General features: G+C 45.5%; 1 protein-coding gene across 1 annotated transcript in view; it reads right to left on the bottom strand.

Moving 5' to 3' along the window:
* Positions 1-23,811, bottom strand: part of RNLS (renalase, FAD dependent amine oxidase) — a 79,578-nt gene that overhangs the window by 15,396 nt on the left and 40,371 nt on the right. Inside the window, exon 5 of the mRNA XM_059821431.1 lies at positions 3,674-3,847. Within this exon, the coding sequence (XP_059677414.1) occupies positions 3,674-3,847 (174 nt within the window). The remainder of the gene's footprint in view (positions 1-3,673; positions 3,848-23,811) is intronic.

The following is a 23,811-nucleotide window of genomic DNA, read 5'->3' as shown; positions in this document are numbered from 1 at the left end:
CATCTTCTTCAGATGCGTTACGATCAATCAAGGTTGAAAAATGGAAGAATGGGAAGAACGATGAGTGAGCGGAGCATGGTGTTAAAACATCACCAATGGCACCCCAAAAAAACAGCGAGCAAGCGACAGCAAGGTGCTGCTGTGCCTCCCTTTGGAATGTTCTGGAGGTCAGTCAGAAGCACGGGAAGAAAAATACAAATGCAAAATACTTGCATATGTGTGAAATCAAACATAAAGGAACTTTACATTCATGTGTTTTGGCTGCAGTACTCCTGATGCATAAATAAATTTCACATTCAGCCTCCCTTGCCCATGTTGTCTTAAAGTATGTACGTGTGCGTGTGCTTCTATTATCAGCAGAGCTGTGCATGTGTTTGACTTAGTGACCCCTTTTGATTTTTGCACTTCTGTACGTCAGCATTACTGAACACAATACAGGCATGCTTTCCAATCCTCCTGTGCTCAGCCTGAGCGCTCGCAGCCAGAAATACTGCTCCAGCTAACACGTACCGCTCTCTCCCTAGTACTACTTTTCCCGGAACAAAGCGCGAATCTGCAAAATGCAAGTTCACCAGGAAAGACAGCGCAGTCAAGGAGGCTGGTTGACTGTTTATATGTCACAAGGAGGGCCTTACCAGAGAGAAATCATCTTCAGTTGCTAGCCCCCAGCTTGTTCCAGCCCTATGAAGGTACACAATTTATTCTTCTTGGAAAAACTTGCTCATATAAACAGATCTCTCCCACGATATGAGGGAAATTTCAGTGAGAAAGGTCTGTGTCAACACTGATGTTCTGGTAGTTTCTTTGTATTTGTTAACAATATGCCCCAAATAATATGCTTTCTATTTGGTTAAACTGCATTTGGAGACAGCAAAGACATTGTACTTAGCTGTTTGATAATTCCATTACAATTCCATACTCATTGTTCTCCATGCTGGTGCTTTGAAACCACACATACAAGCAGGTGAGGAAGGGATGGGTGAGTTTCTCCCCTGGGCTGTGTCCTCTTCTACACAGCCAGAATCAGGCAGCTGTGATGGACAATACCGGTAGGTGCTATTAACGATAGTACCTACCGTTAAACACAACGATGGCGATACCATCTTAGATGCAAGAAAATCTCCAGCTGCACATTGTCAGTAACAAGGAGACAATGCCAGAAAAAAAAAATATCATTCTGTATTTGGCTTTCCTCATACTCTTTTTTAAAATATTCACTATTGGCTCCTCCTGGAGGAAGCATATCAGGGTGGATGCATCTTTGTTTTGGCCAGTTCAGCCATTCTTTTGTTTTATTTTCCCTCTTTTCACACCAACAGGCTAAATTCTTAGGAGAAATAACAAAGCTGGGCTTCCACAGTGGTGAGTTGATTCATCTCTCCAACTCCTTTGCTCCCAGCATAAACTGCTGTTTCTGGAGGCACTTCAGGAGCCATTGCTTTGTACCTCTGGCTTTGGTACCAAGAAGGGCATATTTGGAAGAGCTGACTTGAACTGCGCTATCACCGCAACAAGGAGGGTTGGAAGGTCCTGCGTCCGCCGCAGGACAACCCCATGCGTCAGTTTGGCTGAGCAACAGACCTTCCTGAAAAGATCCTGCTGGTTATGGTGGCTCCACCATTGAACATAAGCCAGCAGTGCAAAGGTGGCAAATCACATCACGAGGAGCATGGTCAACAGATCTCAGTTACTTATCAACCCCTTCTACTCGGTGCCCAGGAGGCTGCAAGTGTGGCGCTGTGTTCAGTTTTAACCCTAGCTCCCAGTTCAAGAGGGGTGTAGAGCACTGGAAACAATCGCATGAAGAGCTGCCAGGGGTTGGAGCACACAACCTAGAAGGAGAGATGGAGGGAGCTGAGCTTGCTGGACGTGGTCCAGGAGATGCTGAGGGAGCAGGGCATCTAAAAGCAGCTTGCCGCTAACAGCAGCTATGAAGACAATGAAGCCAATTGCCATGAAGTTCAACAAGGGGAAATGTGAAGTCCTGCAACCGAGAAGGGGCTGGCCCAAGCCACACTACACACTGAGGCCAACAGGGCAGAAAGCAGCTCTGCAGACAAGAACCTGCTGTCCATAAGGGCCAGAAATCATCAGTGTGCCTTTGCAGCAGTGATGCAGACTCACTGCATCTCCATCCTCGGAGATATTCAAAGCGGAGTTGGACAGGGCCTTGAGCAACATGATCCAACTTCGCAGCTGGATCTAACTTCAAACCTTGCGTGGGGGTAGGAGCAGACAACCTCCAGTGGTGCCTTCCAACCTGAATGACTGTGACTCTACTCGATAGAGGCAGACGGCGGAACAGGAGGCAACATCCACAGGCTGAGCCTTGGGAAGTTCAGACTGCAGATGAAGAAACACTTCTTCCCCCAGCGGAGGTGCAGCTCTGGGAAAGGTCACCAGTAATGTGGGGGATCTCCATCCCGTGTTTTTTTTTTTGACACCTCAGCTAGGCAAGACACGGCTGCCCCGACCTCGTGTCAGCACAGCCCGTTGTGAGTGGGAGCTGGAGCAGAGATCTCCAGAGGTCCTGGCCACCAGCGCGGCTGTTATACTGTGAGACTCCCTCGTGATAGCTTATTACACTAAATTGCATGTTTGCGGTGTAAGAGAGGGAAGGCATGCCCAACCTTATGGCTGTTTCCTAGCATGGTGACGTCGTGTAGACATAAAGGTGACAGGCAAGGTTTTCAGTGCTCTGCCCAGCAGGTAGTAACATCAGAGGACACAATGAATCCCAACCGAACAAGGAAGACTAGAAACAGAAGTCTCCCAGGTCTAAAATCTGAACATGCTTTAGCGCAGTGAATTTGGTAATACTTAATAATTATGTACTAGGCAGCAGCTGATTATGAAAATCCTTCCTTATTCTGTGACAGTGAGTCACAGGTGCTTTGTAGGTCACCACAAAGGTGGGTAGGTTTTTACCCCCACTTCACGGATGTGGTTAAACCTGGTCATCGTCGCGACGTTGAGCAAGTAACAGAATCGGGAAGAGTTTTCAGCTCCTAACGAACTTGATTAAACTCAAATGCTAGCGGTTTTTCTTGAGCTGTTCTATGCCAACACACTCTTGGTATATGAAATACATTTAATAAATAAAACATATACTCACTCGACTGCCATCTTCCAGAAACGGATGAGAAGTGTCTGCCTTGTGGGATGTTCTCCAAGCTTTACCGAGCAGCCGTACTATGCGCAGCCATTTCAAGGATTTTCCGTGATCATAAAAGCACACTGGCTAACTCTGAATTAGACTGAACAGCCTCAATTATATAACTCATTACTACTTCCAAGCATGCTTAGTGGAAAGAACAGGAGTTGTAACGTAACGGATGATGGGAGATAAATTGGCGTGTGTATGAATCAATGTTTAAACAAAGGAACTCCAGCTCTTTCTTGGAATAGCAACATTTTGATGTCTCAAATCCCCTGACACTGGTTTCATAAATGCAGTAACGTAAACCATGTGCTGGGTGGTGATTTTCTGAGGGCCTTCCCGCTTTCATTGTGTATTTTATTACAGGCCAAATGTGACATTAAATGCTATCCGCTGCGGCTTGGAGTTAAATACTTGCTCTGTTCAGAATAGCAACACTCAATTAAACAGCATTTTTCATGATCTACACCCTCTATTGTCACTGTGTTTAAGGGAAATAATGGGAGCACTGACCTATATTGCGTTTCTTATTATCGATGGAGATGAAGCGTATGCAGGGATTATCGGTGATGTACTGCGCAGCCCAGGGGACATCAATCTGTGTACCAGCTTCATAAAAAAGTCCCAGAGCGTAGCGGGAGGAGTAGCTCGCAGATTCCAGTTGCTGCTTTTGACTTGCATTAATTACTGTGGGGGAAAAAAAAAAAGAAAAGAAAAGAAAAAGAAAAATCAGACAATCCCTGTTCTCTCAGAACATTAAATGTGTGAATGCTGTGGTTAAGCTGATTATTCCTTCCTGAAAATGACCAGACTGCTAAAACTAAGAATTTAATATTAAGCCTAGTGCTTTGTAGTATTTTTTCTGGGACACCTCTTCATGAAGTTTTAATGGCGCATTATGTAGAGTACGTCCTTCACACGCAACCCTCCCCCATCTGTTGGTGGTTTATCTCCCAGGTCTCCCCTAGTTGCCTCTGACTTCAAACTTCGATGATGGGTGACTTTTTTCCAAAGCTTTTCTCAAAGGGTGAATAAATGGGAATAAGAGGTTTGGGTTGCCTCTAGCACATCAAGTAAACGATTGTATGACTCTGCAAAAACCCAAATGACTTTGCATATCAACACAATGAACACAGGGACTCGAAGCTCTGGGGAAAATAGCCCTGCAACTTCTGTGTTCCAATTCAAACGGATGAAGAAAACTCTGCACTTGAGCACACAAAGAGTTTGTAGTGAAGTTCAGCTCCTTCAGCTGAAGCTATTTTGCAGTCTAGAAAATTTCAGAGCAAATATGAATCCATTCCTCCCTATGATTAACTCTTCTATCTTCCAATTACAGTAAGACCTGCTTTTTGCCTCAATTTTGTAATCTTCATAAAAAGCTGCACAAAGTAGCATTAGCCCCACTGTGCATTCAAATACTACTTTATTTCATGCCAAAGAGAAATACAACAGTTTGACTAATCGTGGAGTTAGGCACCACGTCTCTCCTCCTACTACCGAACGGATGGCCAACGCTTCTGCAAGCTGGAGCGGGACGTGCAAAGACAAAATCACAGCGGTCTCCCGCTTGTATGTGGAACTGCACGCTCTGTTGGGCTTGTCTGGAGATTTGATATTGAGAGGCAAAAGAACAACAATCGAGGCGCTTCATTTTATGCAAAATTCAGCTGACATGATGAATATCTTGTATGAAGAAAGGAGCGGCTGATGGTTACATCCACCACGGCACTTCCCACAGGCAGCAGGCCAGGTGTTGAGCAGTACCTTCAGAAGGACTTCAGAAGAAGTCCTGCCCCAAGACAGGCCAGCCCCATGCGTGGGGCAGGCTGGGATGGGCTGGAGGGGGCAGCTCTCCACGCAAGGCTCAGCAGGCGAGAGGCATCTGCAGACTCGTGCAGACAAAGCTGGCCAAGAGTCACAGCATGACGGCCCACCAGCCCGATGCGAGAGTGTCCAGCAGGTCAAGGGAAGGTATTATTCCCCTCGAGTGAGGCCACATATCTGCACACTGTGTGGTTTGTCATGCCCCCCCCAGTACAAGGGAGACAACAACCAACTGGATAAAGTCCTGTGCAGGGTCACTAACGTGGTCCACTAAAGGGGGTTTCCGTTCCCAGGGACTGGCCTGGCGTACCCGGACACGATCCCCAACAACTTGCTGAAGCTGTGGTTTTGGAGCTGCTGGGAGCAGAGTTAGGCTGGAGACACCCACCCCGGTGCCTCCAGCCGGAGTTGGTGGGACTGGGCAATTCTGCATACTTTACCCATCCCACAGCCACCTCCATGCGACTGCAGTTAACGTGCTTCAAAGAACGCTGGCGTGACTGACCTTGCTGTCATGACTAATGCTGCTCCTCAGAACTTCCAACCAGGACAGTTTCATCACACACTCACTTCACCAGTACACACTCTCTCCACCCCGGGAACCGATATTTCCTGCTGTGCCAAGGCGCGAGTCTAGGAACCGGGGGTATAAATCAAACCTGCGTGCACGGTGCCATGACGCAGGCGCTCCTGTGTCGCACAGTGCCGGCCAGGGGCAGGGGTCCAGCAGCACTGGCTGAGCGTTTTCCAGCAGAATGCATGTTTAAGAGCAGATTCAGTCGTGCTGAGAAGTCCTTGCAACGACTGCCACTAAGCCTGTAAAGCCTACACACCACCAGTCTGCATCAAGGTCCATTCCCACCACTGCTACTGGCATAGTCTCTTCTCAAAGAGCATCAAGGCTGCCTGTGTTCGGAGTCTATTTACATGCAGAAGACAACGAGCCAGGGAGAGTGTCATTGTTGAGCCAGTCCCAGTAGAGAAGAGGGCTGGTGTCACCCCGGCTCCTACCAACCTGTGGGTGACCATTTCAGCTGTGCAAGTCTACTGTTGCCGAGTCCAAACTCTTTGTCATGACTTGTCCATTCTGGCAACATTTCCATGTGGCCTCCCAAAACGTGCAGGGACACAATTCAGTGTCCTCTGAGAGGCTCAGTAAGTAAGCCATGAAGCCTATTATGTCTCAGAAGCCATGATGAACCACCAGAGAAGGTTCACCAAGGATATCAAGTCCACTCTTCACAGACAGGTGCCTTCTATGGGAGGATGCGTGGTCTGCAGTCACAATCTCTCACCTGAAAACCCACCAAGCTACTCATAGGTATCCTGCCCCATCTCATTGTTTCTCTAGTTGCGTATTTTTTCCATGATGTCTCTCCACTCTGTTCCTCTGCACATCTTGGAGAAGACTGATTTCAGAGGCTGCTTTCTGCCTCCTCCCCTGAAACACTGACCTCATGTACAGCGTGCTCTCCTAACTGAGGTTCCTGGCTGGTCTCCCCCATCCCACCACGTCCTCTGCACCCACACCAGAGGATCACAAGTCAAGACTCCATCTCAAATTCCAGCAGAAATAAACCTTGAAATGCCCCCAAGAAAAACCTTCACTAATTTTAACACAAATATGCTGGGGAACAGAGAAATGGGGGGGGCAGAAAGAAACACTGATCGACCCATGAAAGCTGGGGAGAGGAAAGGAGGAGAAATCTGGCACTAGGGGTGGTGGTGGTGGAGCTGCCTGACAGAGGAAGCCAGAGGACAGGCCTGCCCAGGGGGGTAGGACGGGCTGAGCACAACGGGGTTTGAAGAAGCTCCCTTTCCCTCTCCAGTCCAATGTCCCCTCTGAGAGGGGCCCAGCTGCCTCTCATCTCACCCCTGCACCTAGATCTTTTCAAGGAGGATCCACTCCTCTCCAGGGACATCCGGAACTCCTCTAAGTGTTGGGTCAAAGACCCCTCGACCTCTGCTGCCACCCTCCCTTGGCAAAGCTGCCTCCATGCAGCTATGGCACAGCAGGGTTCCCGTTTGTTATGCCGCTGGTCTGTGACCAAGACCCAGTAACGGTTTGGCATGGAGAATGCTGCTGGTATGCTACTGCCTTGAACGCGCTTCTGCAGCACACATACGTGCTCTCTATGGAAGAACAACCCCGTACAATGTGCTCCAGAGAAAACCAGAGACCGGTGGTTGCAAGAGGTGCTCTTCAAGGTCATTTCTTCTTGTTTCACCCCAAGCATGTCCCAGCTGAGAACTGCTGGCTCCCATCTCGCCACAGGACTCCAGACGTGGTGCAGATCCCCTGTCTGTGTGTGCCGGCCGGCTCCGAAAGCCACAGTGTGCGAAGGACCCTGCCCAGGCTCGCTCTGCCTTCCTCTGGTCCAAGCTGCTCCCCTGGGACCCAGGGCTCCTGGGTGCACAGGGCTCCCTGCCAAACCTCCGGAGCAGCCTGGCAGGGCGGCCGCCCCGGGCTGCGGCAGGGCACTGGCTTTCATCCCGGCTTTTTGTACCGTTCGAAGGTTTTGCGTTGACCCGGGCACTGGCAGGACTCCCCCAGCTCTGTGCGTCTCCTGCAGGCTGTCATCTCCATCCTCCTCCACCCTTCCCCTCTTCCACAGCTTCTCTCCAGCTTCTGCAGCCCCCGGGACCGGGAGATTTCGCGGCGTGGCACAGCCGCTTGGCAAAGCCTGCGATGAGGAGGGGAAGGGAGGGGATTAAGCACACGCGAGGAGGGCTGGAGGACTGCCCCAGAGGAAAGGACGCCAGCATGAGAGGACCTCGCACATCCCGCCCCGCTGGAAGTGTTCCCTGGCCTGTGCTAACTTCCCACTCGAGCCGTGAATTTAACAGCGCAGGCACATGGTGCCAGCATCCGGGAACCGTCTCGGGGGCTCTTTACTGCCAAGTCAGAACAGCGACGTTAGCGATTTCAGCAGTGTTTGTCCCAGTTCCTCCTGGCAGACCACAAGAGCCCAGACAGGGAACAGAACGGCTGCTAAACACACGCCGCATGGCGGAGGGGACAGATCTTGTCCAGAACCCCCCCCGTCCTCGTTGAGGTAAGGGCTCTGCACAGCTGGGTTTTGAGATGTCCATCACCAGCATAAATAATCACGACTTACACATTCTTGCTGTGCTTCGAAAGAATATAAAAGTCCTATAAACAAGCAAATAAATATGAAGCTGTGATATCCCATCTAAAACACTACTCTTTGTCCAGGTTACTTTGGCAACTCATTTCCCCTCCGGGAAAAAAAAAATAAACAAAACCTCCCCCAGCCTGCGAAGCAAATTCCCCCGGCAAAGCTCAGCATGCGGAAACCTCTGTGCTGCGGGAATGCGTCTGAGATAGAGACAAACTGCCCGGTTTGGCCTCTGCTCTGCAGCACACAGGGGCTGCTGCAGGGGAAGGGACAGGCGGGTTTAAATTTGCTCGGGCAAATGGTTTATTACACGGACCGCTTCAGCAGGTACAACCTTCACAACATTAAGTGTTGCCAAAGCCGAGCCGGCCGGTCGGCTCCGAAGCACATCGTTTAAGACTTGACGTTGCTTTGTGGACCTGTCTTCACAAGCTGTAATGTTTCAGAAGGTGTTAGGGGTCATTGGGGATGGACGCTGAACAGCAGTGAGGCCATCAAAGATACAATTTTATCAGCTTTAAGTCTACACGTACACAGGGAGCTTGGCCGGGGGATGCTGGGGAAAGCGGATGAAGGAAGGCAACGGGGCCAGCTGAGCAACCTCCCTCCCAGGAGAGGAGAGGAGAGGGAGGACAGGCAGCTTCGAGGGTGTGGGCACCAGCCAGAAGTGACAGAGCTGTGACTTAACAGATCAAAGGGCTGTGAACAGCTAAGGCAGCTCGTTCACAGCGGCAAGGGAAGGAACAGCTTCGGGAAGAAGTCGCTTTTCAAAGCCGTGGGGAGATGGAGTAACGCACAGTCTAAGGACACCCGGTTATACTGCCCAGCGCCTGCAGGCGTTTTGGGGACAGTGGCAGGCTGCTGACCAGCGAGAAGTGAACCCCAGAAACACCGAGGAATTTCTCCAGACTCAGTCCCGCCCCGTCCTTGGGAAAACCAGAGCTGGAAGGGAACCTGCCGGGTGGAAACGGAGGGGCAGCGCTGCGATGCTGGCCACCCCACAGGCGAGGGCATTGGACTCACGGCCAGGTTCAGGCTTGAGGCGGCTGCAGCGGGTCACTGGGGGCCGTGTCCAGGCGAGTCCGGGCATCCCCGGGGATGGGGATCCCCCAGCACTCGGGGCCCCGTCCCAGGGACGCCCCGCTCGCATGGGGACGGGCTGTTTTCTTGGGGCCGACCGGGGTTTCCTGTGCTGCGGCCGTGCCGGTGCCTCTGGTCTCTTTCTGACCGTACCACGAACCAGAAATGACTAATACCCATCGTCCCAAACAGTCAGGTTTATATATAAAAATTTAGAAGTGTATTAACTCAATTACTGACGTACCTTTGCGAACCGATTTGCTTAATTATTGCTTAGGTTTTTTTAAAAATAATGTCTGTGGTTCACTGGATTCTAAACTGCTGCAAATTCACAAAACTGAGGAAGTTTTTATAGCTTGAGAAGACAGGCAATAAAGTGGTGTCTAGTTTGAAATCCGGCAACAGAAAAGCTGAACTGTGTGCGAAAACAATGCTACGAGTTGTAAGACTAAGGTTTTTCCCCTGCTCCATCCATTATGCGTTTTAGCAAGGCCAACAAGTTGATCTAAGGACATGAAGAGAGCCAGACTGTTGTTTTAACGTTGTGTATGAAACCACAAAATAACTATTAATTTTTCCCCTTCCAACAAAAACGGTTAAGATGATTTTAATAACATTTTGGGAAAAAAAAAACAGCTTTCAGACCACGGAATTGTCCAGGGTACAAGAAGCAGCCATAGCAATATTTTTAAAGCAATGCATAAAGACATGAAAATCGTCTATTTTCCACTGGAAAACTCAGCTGCAGCTGCACTGCGAATGCCACTGAAGTAAATGTCCTCTGGAGATTTCATCACATCAAAGGAAGGGGCATGTATACTTTATTTGCTGTTTCTCTAGACACTGACAGCAGAGTGGATTACTTATCTGTAACACTCAATAAATATAGTAAGGGCCTTTTATCTGCCGTTCCAGTACTTTAATGTCACCTCACTGCCTCACTCGTGTTGTGGGAAGGAGAGGACCCAGAGATCCCATTAGGTCCAGCAAGAGAGAGGAGAGCCAAGGCTTCAGCTGGCAGTCTGGAGCACGGGCACCACGCCACTCCGGAGTCCAGGACTGAGCCCAGCCTACCGTCGCAGAGGCCAGGGAAGCAAAAATAAACTCAGCTGCTCCGACGGCCAAGAACTGACTAGGACGATCAAGGTTTAATCCTGGACGTTATCCGCCAGCAAACGAGGGAGGGGATTGCAATATACACCTTCATCTGCAGAAAGGCACTGCAGGAGCTAGGTAGCACCCGGATCGTTCACCGCCGGCTTGTGGCAGTTGTCAGAGGCTCCGGCAAGGACTGGACTTGCAACTGCAATTTTGAGCAAGCAGAGATGAGGAAGAAACACGATGGGTTGGTAAAACCTTCAGGTCAGGCTGGTAACCGAAGCAGACGGGTTACCCGTAACTTCACACGAAGTCCCGTGTAGCTGTCACTGTAGGTCACAGCTGCTGGGGACAGGGAGAAACCACGTTCAGAACTGCTGGGGAAAGCAGATGCTGCGATGTGAGATGGATTTAAAATAATACTTGTTTTGGAAAGTTTTGCTATTCCTAATTCAGTACTTCCAAAAACTCATGGATACTTATCTCCCTATCAAGTCACCACATGATTTCAGAGCTCAGCTGGGATGCGTGCATCCAGCTCTTGCACGCACATAAGGATGTGTGGGCAAACTTGGGTAAACAAATTGAGATCCTGGTTTAAAAAACTTCCAGGGATGAGAGGGAAAACACTCTTATTTTGTTCCACCGTCCAGTCTTGCTGGGTGGCACAGAGGATGTTGCATCCTGACAACCGGCAGCTCCGAAGAAGACAACAAGCAGCCAGATACAGCTTGTGTTTTATCGCACGCAGCTATCGCCTGACGCGTTCAAAATCGTTTACTAGGTATGGCCAAGGTAACTAAATCTGGAGACATCTAGACATTACCGGCCACCGAAGCGCTAAGAAAAAAACCCTACAGCAGTACTTTTAAGGCATGATAGTGCTATTAAGCAGCAAAATACAAGGATGGTGGACTTGTAGGTTTTTCTTTTAGGAAAAGATCACTCTTTTTAGTCTTAACTTCTTTTGCTGGAAACTCCTTATTCTTCTAACAATCCGACAGCTTTAGCTTTGGTGGGAATAGTATGAGAGCCTGGCTCGAGCTTTGTGACTTATCCAGAGTATCCTCCCAATTCAGCGTAACTCCTGCTCCTTGTGGGCCTGCTTTCAGCACGTTTTTAAGCCATTGCTAGCAAGCAGGTCTGACACAGATGCGTCCGATGGGACTAGCGGTTTCTGCTCAGCGCAGGAGTCCTGCTGGGGCTGCAAGAAATCAGGGAAAATGAAAATACGCTGAAGGATACCGTGATTTGTATCAAGGGATGAAACAGCCCCCCCCATATCCGTCCACAAGGACTACAGGAGGGAAAAGGTGCTTCTACAGTTCCCCTCTATTCCTGCCTGCTTGAGTTTTAGCAAGCAAAAACTTCAGCTGAAGCTTTGCCGGTGACCGTGGCTTACGCAGTGCCTCAGTACCAGCTCCCGCCTTGACATATTCGCAAAGAAAATATCCCTTTCATCTCTTGAAAGGCTCAGCATCAAGGTTGGATAGCGAGATGCCCCTGCGTTCCGGGAGGAAACCAGCTGTCTTTTGTCACTGCCCAGCTGCCCCCCAGTTTTCAGGACCTTACCTTCCTCTTCTAGAATCAAAACCAGTCCTGCCCAACTCCTGGTCCCCACCTGCCATGGGATGGCACAAAGAGAAATAAAGCATCCTGCCCGTTTCCTCTTGTTCTCTCTTCCACCTTCCAGAAAAATTTTGTCAGACATCTGGATTTAAGAAAACCTGACAAATTTATGAAGGCTCTTGGTAGGTGTTGCTTATTTTCCAACAGATGGATGATCTGGTGCACAAGCCTCCCTGTAATCCCCTTGTACTCAACTCGGCCTTTGACTAGGAAGGTTTCTCTCCACCTTCTTCATTTTTTCAGTACTTTATTTCTGTGACCATATGCTTCTCTCACAGCTATGCCCTCAATCACCCTGCCACCGATGCTATCCCCCAAAAGGTTATCTCGTTAGACTGCTTAAGATTTTATTTGCAGCATCCGACTTAGTGATACGCTGACAGCAAATCTAAATGCATCAAACAGATGTTGTTGGTGACACGGTATTTGTAAGTGGCTAGTGATCACCACTATTTTAAAAGTTAAAAAGGAAACTCTGTGGTTAAACGGCAACAGAGGTATTTTTAGCCTAGGTATCAAGTTAAGAGATTTTAGTAAGACGCTCACCCAGTAGAACAGGCAGCTCGGCTAAGTACCTGGAGACACAGTTTATTGTCACAGCTGACAGAATGCTGCCATAGCTCAGTTCGGGGGATGAATTATTCAGGACGGCACATTATCATAACCTTCACACAACAAAGCCTCCTTGGACGGCAACCTCTTCTTCCTCGGTGGGCTTGTGAGACATTTCCTACTGCTCTCCGGAGCAAGAAGCCGCTGCCCGGAGCTCTCTAGCTGAGTGGTGACGAAGGACAGACTTTTCAGGCAATCCCCCTCCGCAGAGTCATCAACGCTGACACCGTGCCATGACACTGGCCCTCTGCCACCCCGCTGACCGTTTCAAGATGCAGCTTGTTCCTGCTTCTGCCTTTGCGTAGGAGGGAGCAGAGGTTATGAGAAAGGCTTCATTTTTAAGTTCAGCTTCCTCATCAAAAAGCTCGAGATTTTTTTTTTAAAAGGCAGCATAACAGTTAAATGCAACCGTGCATATATTTGCGTTGAAACACTCACTAAACCCAGTTACGTGTTGTGATATACTTTTCATTTTCTTATTATACTCCGGTTTTGTTTGAATAATCCTGTTTGGATCCAACGCAATGCTCACTCCTGCGTCTATGCAACGTCTGTAACAACTTAAATAATTACTTCAAATCACTGCGGTCCTGGCTGACTTGGCATAAAGCTTCTTTATCTAAAGTTTGTGGCATGTGAAGTGAAGGCATATTTAGAAATGTAGATGATTAAGCGGAAAAGAAAGATGCTGGGAAAAAAAAGGCAGTACATGTAATTTTTTGTGAAGTTTATGGTTTTGAGACCTAAGCTCGAATACCTGTCCACCAGCTGCTCTTGACAAGATAATTAGCAATTCACTCACTATTAAACTGAAACCTCCACCAATTTTCACAGGAAACATGTACATTAATCTCCTACAGCACCACATGTTGCGTCCGAGTCAACTTTTGCTATCAACAGAAAGGAAACCACACCGTTTCTAGGACTGGGGACAAAGCTGGCGCGAGGGCAGAGTACCACCAGCTCCTGTCTCCTGGAGAAAGGGCAGGTGAGAAAGGAGGAGGGATGAGGAACCTGGGGAGATGCTCCCTGGGATCTTACACCGGACCGTGCTGCAGCTGCCGTGCCAACATTCATGTAGCGGTACGGAAGGGGCTGTACTGCTCTGAGAGATGATGCCTTCGGGTGCCTGCCCAGTGCTTGCCTCCTCCAGCCCAAACCGGCACAGATCTTGTGTTTTTGTTGTAGGAGACAGGTATAGGAGCACGCTGCAAAACTACCTTTGCTTTCTCTCCCTTTAAATTGATCCCTGTTATACCTACTTATATGCTCAGGTCATTCTTTTTACCAAAAAAATCCCTGATCCAAAGCAATAATCTCTTTTGTTACTTTTAGTATATAATTAAATTTTTAAATTTAAGAAACCTCTATCCTCCTTCCCCAATTCTGTAGTTTATTCTTAACCTGTCTGCTGTATTACACACAGCTGAGGAGCTCCATGCTGTTCTCTTCAGCCTGTATGCTCAGTGTCCAATTAGCGGGTGGGTTTAATGCATGTGTTGACATTAGATTCACAATTTTTGTATTTGTATTAATGGGGAAAATAACTTTTCAGACTCATTATTTGGATGACAGGGTTGTGAGTGCAGAAGCTGACTCTTAACCAAAAATCTAGTCATTTCCTCGGTGATGCCATCAGAAGCAATGCGACCCCTGAAGATGTGTACAACGACGGCACATGGCATTTTAGCCCCATGAACCTGCAGTATATGCGGTGCCCGCACACAACACACCACGGAAATGCCGCTCACTCAGGTTTATTGTGTCTATGGTTTTGATTCAAAATTAATGACATCTTCATTTAAAATACAAACCTCTGCTAAGCTTCCACCCTGGGAAGAACAGGCTATGACATTTATAAGCAAGTAAAACTAAAGGAGAAGACAATAACCGATTTTTCACAATCCAAACTCTTCCTATAGTTACATCACCACCCACCTGGGGGAAAGAAAGCCGGTCTGGTAATGGTTCAAAATGCCCGTATTTCAGCTGGGAAATTTCTTCCAGTTTTGTCTGGGAGGGAGTAGAGATAAATACCTCTGTGGAGCCACCAGGACAGACTGACTCCTTCCAGCAAGGAACAAAGACGCCCAGGATTTTCCAGGAGATTTTAGACATGCTTGGAAATCAGAGTAATTTACAAAGAACCCCAAGAAATTAGTCAATAAAGTCCAAATAAAAAAATATAATACACATGTACACTCCAGTTTCTACTTTATAATCATTTATAGGTAATGACACAGAATATAGAGATATGACATGCCATCATATAACTCTCATTAGCACGACTGCAAATACAGTTTCCATACTGTAGGCAGAGCCACATTTACTATGTGTTATTCTCGCAAAGCCCACTAGTTTCTGTGACTGGCATTGAAGTCAACAGAAGCTGAAAACATCTTTGACAAAATCTGATTTTATTCAGAGACCTCTGTATAGATTTAAGATCCCATCTTTGAGCTAAGAGACTTGGAAAAGTTTAGCTAAAATAATAAATAAAGCTCGTTGTCACATTTCCTCTGGATTAAGTTGAAAATTAATCCAGATTCATCTTCCTGCTCTGCCATGTCATTACAGAGGACTTAGAAGAACTTCCTTCCTACATCAAGTTACAAAGTACTACACGCGGTTCTTTTACTCTCTGGTGCCAAAATGTAAAAGCTCATTACTTACATAATCTTCATCATAAAACATTTAGCAAATAACTTATGCACCTACTGTACACAGCATTGAGCTGAATAATAAAGTTGAGAGGATTTATTTTCTTTAAGTATGACACTAGTCGCCAAAATAGCATTAAAAGCTTTTCAAGGCAAGAAAGATGGATGTTGGCTTCCTGTTCTGTGTTTTGACTCGGACAGAATAAACACATAAATAAATTGAGTTAGATCCGCCTGATGTTTCTGGGCTGCAGCTCCCCGCTGACTATGGTGGAAGACCCTAATGGCATGCAAAGCTGAAGCGCGTCAACTGGAGGCTCATCCGCAAGGTCTCAGTAGAGACTGACTCCATGCAACGCTTCCCTATGACTAAACTCAAGTCCATACCTGTAACGCAACACCAGACAGTGGTAATGCACACTCACAGAACTAAAAGCAGCTTTACAATAATGGACAACAAAGTTATTTCAATTTAAGTAAGTACTAGCGAAAATGCTTGCAGGCATTAATTATTGAGGAAGGATTCAGCTGGCCACTGGAAATCTCCACTTAAGACAAAAAAATTAACATATTGTCCTCTCTTTTTAAAGTAGACGTGCATGTCTAGTTCATTACCAGGAGGATGCAAAAGGAAAGAATACAGGGTAGAGCTGCGCGCATCAAAAAGACGCAAGAATTGTATTCAACTTCTACAAGAACCCCCTCGGGGTGATTTTTAGGCTATTTTTCCCCCCATTCAGACCAGACTTTATAGTAAATTTCAGTATCACCTCTATTTGGACCTCTCCTCTTTTCATTTTCTGAATCAGTCCAAAGAGCTTTATTGGGCTTTCCAGTTCTTGTGCTGGAAGAGAGGTTTATACTTCCAGAGGCTGCTAATACAGTGCAGCTGTCTCTTCCAGGCTGAAGAATCCCAGGCTATTTAGTCATCCCTTGCCGAGAAGCCACTCCATGCCTCTGGCCATCCATCCCTGTGGGCATCTCTGAAGCTTTTTGAATGATGAAAACACAACTGCACGCAATATTGAAGTTGCAGGCACACCAAGGATGTATCTAGCAGCATCACGATATCCCCCTCTTCTGTTCTCTATTTAATTCATGTTTAACGTTCAGTTTTCTTTCACAGTCCTAGGGAGAGATGAGCTTCTATTTTCACCGGATCTCAGGCTCTCAATGAAGTTGGTCAGATCAGGTCTCTGCATCAGATATATGAAGTTAGGATTGTTTCTTTCAATCACTTTACAAATTTACGCTTCCGATCACAAAACTAAAGGGGGACAGAAGAAACCATTGCCCTTTGCAAAGAGAAACAGAGCACGTTATAGGGACTGGCGTCTGTGTTCACTTAAAACCATATCTGAATGGTGCTGGTGGATCAAGGTGAGAGGTAGCAGTGTGGGAAGCATCATGCTGACAAGAATTTTGGAAATGAGTGGAGGAATACCTACAGAAGATGCTCCAATCAACTTGCATCTTACTTGAGTAGGCCAACGGCATAACCACGCAATCAAGAGAAAAACAGTAGAGAAAGAGAAGTCTCTCCCTCCTCCTCCCTTCTGCTAACGCTTACCTGACTTTCTGTCACGAGGAAGACCTAGCGTCAGCCCTGAGCGCGTCCCAGCCCACCATCAGCACTTTTGCTGGCCGTTACTTTGGTACTGCAAGTTTAGTAATACCTTGTATTTCTATGCATTTTCCAGGTAAGGAATACACAAACCCAGGAGGAGCTCGGCCTAATGATACCTGAACAGGAGCCTGAGTGGCCGGTTCTGGTCTACCTCCTCGCCCTTGACGCTGACCTGCGACATGGCCTTGGGCAAGTCACGTAACCTTCCTATGCATAGGTTTTCTAGTGCTAAACCAGAAGTCATGATAATGATCTTTCTCATAATGTTGTAGGAATTAATCAATCAAATTCCTTCCTAAACAGTAGATGTAGTAGAACTGAAGTGGAAGATGCAGCCAAGACGTGGTTTGCTGCCATCCCCTCCTCCTGTGACAGTACAGCTATAGTTTCCATATGTTTTTTACTGGTAAGGAAATATTGTGTTAAATACCGGAGGATCTGTCTGCTCCTTTAACTATTTAAGAAAAATGGTTACTGGGGAACTAAATGACCTTACACATCTGTAGGGAATTTTTGGACATCTATTCTACCATTAATTCTCAATACTGAAGTTTTGTTTTCTCAATTCATCATAAACAGTCTCTCTTTTTTTAATATTATTAATGGCCATGAATTTCTATCTGCCACATAATTTAGCTTAAATGTTTCCAAGCTGCTTCTCTTCAGTTCATTACTTTGGCCTGAAGCTGCCTATATATTTTATCATCCTCAGATGGGTCATCTAACAGCTCTGCTAATTTCCACTCTTTTCTACTGCAGTAAACCCGGATCTACTGATGAGGACCTCACTGCACACCGATACATCTCCTGGAAAGCAGAGCGTTGGACCTAGCGTTCTCCAAAAATTACCCTCCTGACGCGTGGCTAGGCACGTCTCCAAACACACTGACCTTGTGCGGTCACTTCACTGAAGAAATGTGGACCGCACCGTATTTACTGATTTTGCAATACCTTGAAGTAAGTTGGACACCTGACTTCTCTGAGAAATGTAAGCCATGATGGTACAGTCAAACATGTACATGGATATGAATATCATTTAGTATGTTTTTTTCTAAATCTGCAAAGAATGGTTCCCTTATGGAGGGGATAGGAGTCAGCTGCCTAATCTATTCTGTTTCCACCATAGCAAAGCTGGGACCAGTATTAAAGCAAAGAAGCAAACAAAAAGTAGCGCAGAACGAATCCCAAAGTGAAAACGGATTCTGAAGTCAGCCTTGGTATGACAAGTCCTGAAACCACTCAGGAGAGGCAGAGTTGCTGCAAGGAGATGGTTTTCCCCATTTGATAAAGTTCTGTCCTCTCCCTTGAATTGGTGAGCTAAAAACCCAAGAAATATGGAATCCTACTCTTCATGTCACCATATGCTGAGGAAAGCGTCCACTAATTAAAAGGCAAAAGGATGATGATCAGAAAGCTACCACTGAGAAGTGGAGGAATGGCGCTGGCACAGAGACATGCCACTATCGAGGTGCTAGAAAATTCATGACAAATCACACACAAATATTTGCAGAAAAAAGGACTAAATTATATTTGGAGGAAGCCTGTGATTTTCTACTGTTGGGAGAAATCTTCTCATCATGAGCTTAAACACTGAATACATTTAAATGTAATTTAAACTCCCAATGAGGCTTTCAAGTCGATGTTTTCAAAGGCATACAAATTATTTCAAGATGATGGGCTCATATTCCACTAAGACAAGACTGAGAGAACTGTGCTTAGTTTGTCAATACACTTACCTGTAAGACAAGCAGTAGGAAGATGCGATAGGTTTCAAGGGAAGAGCGGAGGATACAAGGTAGAAAGTGAGAGACATTCAGAGAGATGACACAAGGCAAAGACACTTGTTTCTCACCTCATTACCAGGGAAAACAAATACAGACTAAGTGTAATTCACCACAAACGGGCATGTGTAAACACAATGCCCATACCAGGGCCTGCACTAGCAGCTTTCTGATTATCAGCCTCTTGCCTAATCACATCTAATTGCTCCCTGCCTCAGAGGATTTTTAGAAAGGCTTTAATTCACCCCAAATACTTTTTGAAAGCAGCCAGTAAATGCACCTGCCTGCCTTATGAGTATTCTAGGGGGTTGTAGGGAAGGAAATAAAACCATAAGCTTTATTCTTTCAAGAGGAAAATAAAACTTTTCTGAAGAGCAAATTTATTATAAAACATAATATCTAATGGGAAAGTTTATTTTTAGAAGCTGTCTGCACTGTAATAATTAATTCAACAGAATTTGGGACAGGCAGTTTCAGGAATCCATATCCTGAGATAAAGCTACATAATACTGGAGCATGGCAGGGCTGATGAGCTATATAATCATGTCACAAACATCTACAGATCCAAATTTGGATAGAATTTAAAGCTTAATATTCACAATATTGTACACAAAATGTAAAAAAAAACAATCAAATCCATTTATTTTCATTTGAGAAATATCTAAGCATCTTGAAAGAGAAAGCAAATCCACTTGCTGAGGAAGAAGAGTCTATTGGACAATGGGAACTGCCAGGACTTCACAACTACCTGCCTGGACAGACAGAATCACTAAGGTTGGAAAAGACCTGTAAGATCATCAAGTTCAACCATCAACCCACACCCACTAAACCATGTCCCACAGTGCCACGTCCACATGTTCCTTGAACACCTCCAGTGATGGTGACTCCACCACCTCCCTGCGCAGCCTCTTCCAATGCTTCACCACTCTCTCAGGAAAGACATTTTTCCTAATATCCAGCCTCAACCTCCCCTGCCGCAACTTGAGGCCGTTTCTTCTTGTCCTGTCACTTGTCACTTGGGAGAAGAGACCAACACCCACCTCTCTGCAATCCCCTTTGAGGTAATTGTAGAGAACGAGAAGGTCTCCCTTCAGCCTCCTGTGGGAGGAAATTCTCACCCACCACATCTTTCAGAATTTACATGACTCATCTTCTCTAAAAACGCCCCAGATAAACCGTTTTCTTTTAATCTCACACCAAGTTATGTTAGCTTTAATATCAACCACCAGAACTGTGAAATACCCAGTAATGCCCCTCACATAAGCAAAAGGCCCAGGATGTAAAATGCCACTTAGAACTACACATGCCGTCCTGACACTGTTCATAGGTAGAGCACACATGAGATTTGCCTTTTTTTTTTTTTAATCAAATAGATTGTGCCTATATTTCTTTTTGTTTTTTATTTTGCTTTTATTTTTTTCCCTGCAGCTAAATGAGTTATAGACTTTATGGGGCTTTCCTCCCAGAAGTTCTAATAAAGCAAAAACTGAAAAGCTGAAACAAACAGTTTTATCCTTTTACTATTTTTAGAAGCATATTTGAATTCTTATGTGCATATTTCAGTAACTAAAAGGGCAGGGGAGAGGGGTAAACATCATTTCCGATGTATTCCAGCACTGCAGATGGAAGAATCTGATATAGTGGATAGGAAAGGATAGGAAGGAGAGATAAGAGAAGAAACCAGGACTGAATAAAGAAATGTAAGGAGATAAGCAGAAGGCAGATGAGAATCAAGGTACCAGATGGTATGTAGAGAAGACAGACAACATGAAATACAAGGCAGTAGGGCAGGACAATAGAAAACATGGTAGAGGTAACAGATTTATGAACAAAAAAGTTTAAGGAAAATCACTTTTCAAAAAGAAAGTGAAGGATGAGTCAAGAGGAAAGCGAACTAAATGAGGAAAACACAGAAGTGAAGTTAAGAGAGAGGCAGACCAGAATGAAGGCTCACAACCGAGATTAACAGACACTTTTGTGCATTTCCATGGCAGATGTTCTGTCTCCCTAAATTTAGAAAAGACAATGGGATGAATGCTTTTACTGAATTGGCAGGGTACTTTACTTTCGATTATGCGGTTTAAGAATTAAAGTTGCCTTGGCTGATGCTAAATGTCTGAAAGCCTTGACCATATTCTGGTACCTCCACTATGGGTAATGTGGGTTTTGGAGACACTGCTTACGCTAAAATAATTTTTCTATTCCCTCCTTCAACTGTCCAGTGTTTTGCAGCACATGTCAGTTTGAGGGTCTGTGCACTTTCTTCAGGTCCAGACCTTAGCTACGTAAATAGGCAGGCTCTTTAGTTCCTGATGTTTTAATACTAAAATTTAAACAAGTATTTAACGTTGAAATAAGGAGCAAAAAAGATGTGCTGGTGGAATAAATCTGCTGAAATTGTTACCGACAGGAGTCTATCCAAATGGAGACATTTAAGTGAGGTTCACAGATGTCACTGGTTCCTTAAGGAAAAAGATAATTGGAATTTATTTTGCTTCTGCACTTAACTTAGTCTAAAAAACCATTATCTTTGCTTTTAAAATGTCTCACATAACTCAGGCAAGCTCAGATGACCACAGTGGACTCAACATTTAACGCAGGGTTGCCTGCAACTGCAGAAAACTAGACAACAGGCTCTCAGCGGCCCACAGCAGCGCATGCTGTGCTAACACCAGTGTGTCTGTCGAGGATGGCTCTGCTTCCCCAGGTATGTTCTACAGAGAGCTTTTGCGTGCGTTGCTCCACGTTTTAGAGTTCAAACGGGAAATAAGTTTATGGGGCTTTATACTGGACATCTCCTATCAACCAGAGGTTAGTGGAGCAGCTGTCGTTGTCGTCTTTACAGTTCAGGGTTAAACCTGATGACTTTCTTAACCGATTAAATGTCTCTGCTTACTGATGTAAACTTTATAGGAAACATGCAGTCTGCGGTTACCAGCGCTTTACTGAAGCTAAGACAGTTGCCAGTTTATGTTTCTTCTTAAAAGATTTTTAAATTTTTTTAAAGATTACTCTCTACAACTTAGCATTTAGTTACCAAATATAAATTAAAATTTCCACCCACCCAGCCATCTCCCAGCAGGGAATACCTCAGGCTCTAGGAGACATTGTCAGAACTTAAAAATCTCTTTAAAGATTTCCACCGTCACTGCTGAAAAGAATAATCTAGGGAGCTGCTTTTCTTTTCCCAAATATACTACGTGAGTTGTGATTTACTCTTTTGAACAGCAGAACCACGCCAGAACAGATCTCTCTATCATAAAGTACCTTAAAAATTATTATATTCTGTAATTGAATGCGCAGCACCACTACCAGTCCCAAACAAGTTTTGTATTCATTCTACATTTTCAGAAAACAAACCGAAAGACTAAGACAATAAACAAATAAACCTGAGTAATGATTCAGGCCCACCAGTAGATGCAATGGTAAAATACACTAAAAATACAATGAATGCAGAAATGTTCATTTGTATTATTGTCCAAATATAGAACAAAAGGAAGAGGACTTGTATCACATAAGGATGGATGACAAAGCATCTTCAAATACAGACATACGGTACTGAGAAAGCTGTTACTATTTACAAAGACTTTACTAGCAACAAATAATAGATAGTTTCCACTCAATACTACTAAAACAGCTGGCTGATCTCTGTGTGGCCTCTTTGATGGGAGATTTTTAACACATCCTGGAATTCTAAGGAAATCACAGAGATGCAGAAAGGTTTGAATATTGTGCCAAAAGGACAAACAGAAGTGACCGAGGTAGGGGAAAAAAGCCGACATCAGTCCCCAAGCATAGTCAGTGAAATCTGATGGGCAGCTCACTTAATAAAAATGACAAAATTAATGGCAACACAACTCCAAAATAGGTCTTCCTAAACAGATCTCATCTCTCTTCAGAGCGACTGCCCATTTGGTTGATTAAAATAAGTAACACAGGCAACACAGGAATCTTTGTAAGGTATACAACTTAGCCCTGTATGGCATAATGCTTAAAAGAGAGCATCATACTGTAACGATAAAGCACATGCTAAATGGGTTAGGAACCGGTGGGCTGACAGGTCTCGAGGAGCAGCTGTCAGCAGGTATTTCTAGCGGGTCTCTGCAGAGACTGGTAAGAAGCTTAAAAGTATACAAACAATTTAATTGCTGAAAAATTAATGGCAATGAAATTCGCTAATGGCACAAAGTCTGTCGGAGTGGGCAGTCATGCATGATCTGTATCACCGTGCAGGAACCTGGAGTAGCAAGCAGGAGGAGAGCTTAAATTTGTGTACAACACTTATCAGATGCATGCTGAAATGCTGTGTCCAATTTTGATCTGGAAGAAAAAGATGTCTGAGAGGTGGGATAATTAAAGAAGCTCAGCACTTCTCTAGACAGAGAATTCTCTAGGTGAACCTGCTCCGGTGGGGGGGTTGGACGAGATGATCTATCATTCTGTGATTCTGTAATTCCCGACACTAGAAGGATCTGCAGCCAGCCCCAGAAAAACACTTCAAGAGCCAACAACTAGAAAGAAAAGTTTTCAAAAGCACAGTTGGTTAACTACCAGGTGCTTCATCTTTGATGGTTTCTGCAAACCCAGAATGAATTTCTCTACTGAAGTGTCAGAGGGAAACCTAAGTGTGCTTTATTGTCATCTAGGTTATGGGGCTTAATACAGAAGGTATCTAGATGAAAGGTGATGGCCTGTGACATACCAGTGAATAGACACTGATCGAATGATCTGCTCGATCCTTTCAAACTTTAAGCAATCCGTGAGACCTGCCAACTCTACCCTCTGAAATCCACAGATTTCAATGAGTTCGAAACAATTTCATGCTTACTCACCTAGGCATAACCCGCTCCTCATCAAAGCAGGGAATGAATTATGGGAGGGCAAGCATTCAAAGTTTGGCTTTTGCTTCCAAAGGCTTCGTTGATTTATGCACTGGGAGCATATAGACTGGGCTCTCGTAAGGAAAGGGAACTCAGATGAGAAGCACAGAGGAGCTTGCTGCACTGGCTTTTTCAACGGCACCTTTAGACAGGAGCTCTGAAGGAATGGGTGATGCTCCCTCTCGCCCTACTGCATCAGCCTGTATGACTCATGCAAGGCAAGATCAAAACGCGACTTCCCCACATATAACAAGCGACCTCGTATCTAAGATAGAAAAGTGATACTCTATTCTATGTCTCTCAGTGATTCTGGTTCT

This window comes from Gavia stellata, chromosome 9 (genome assembly GCF_030936135.1).
Source record: "Gavia stellata isolate bGavSte3 chromosome 9, bGavSte3.hap2, whole genome shotgun sequence".
In the NCBI taxonomy this organism is placed as follows: Eukaryota; Metazoa; Chordata; class Aves; order Gaviiformes; family Gaviidae; genus Gavia; species Gavia stellata.
This window is presented reverse-complemented; position numbering and strand designations above follow the sequence as displayed.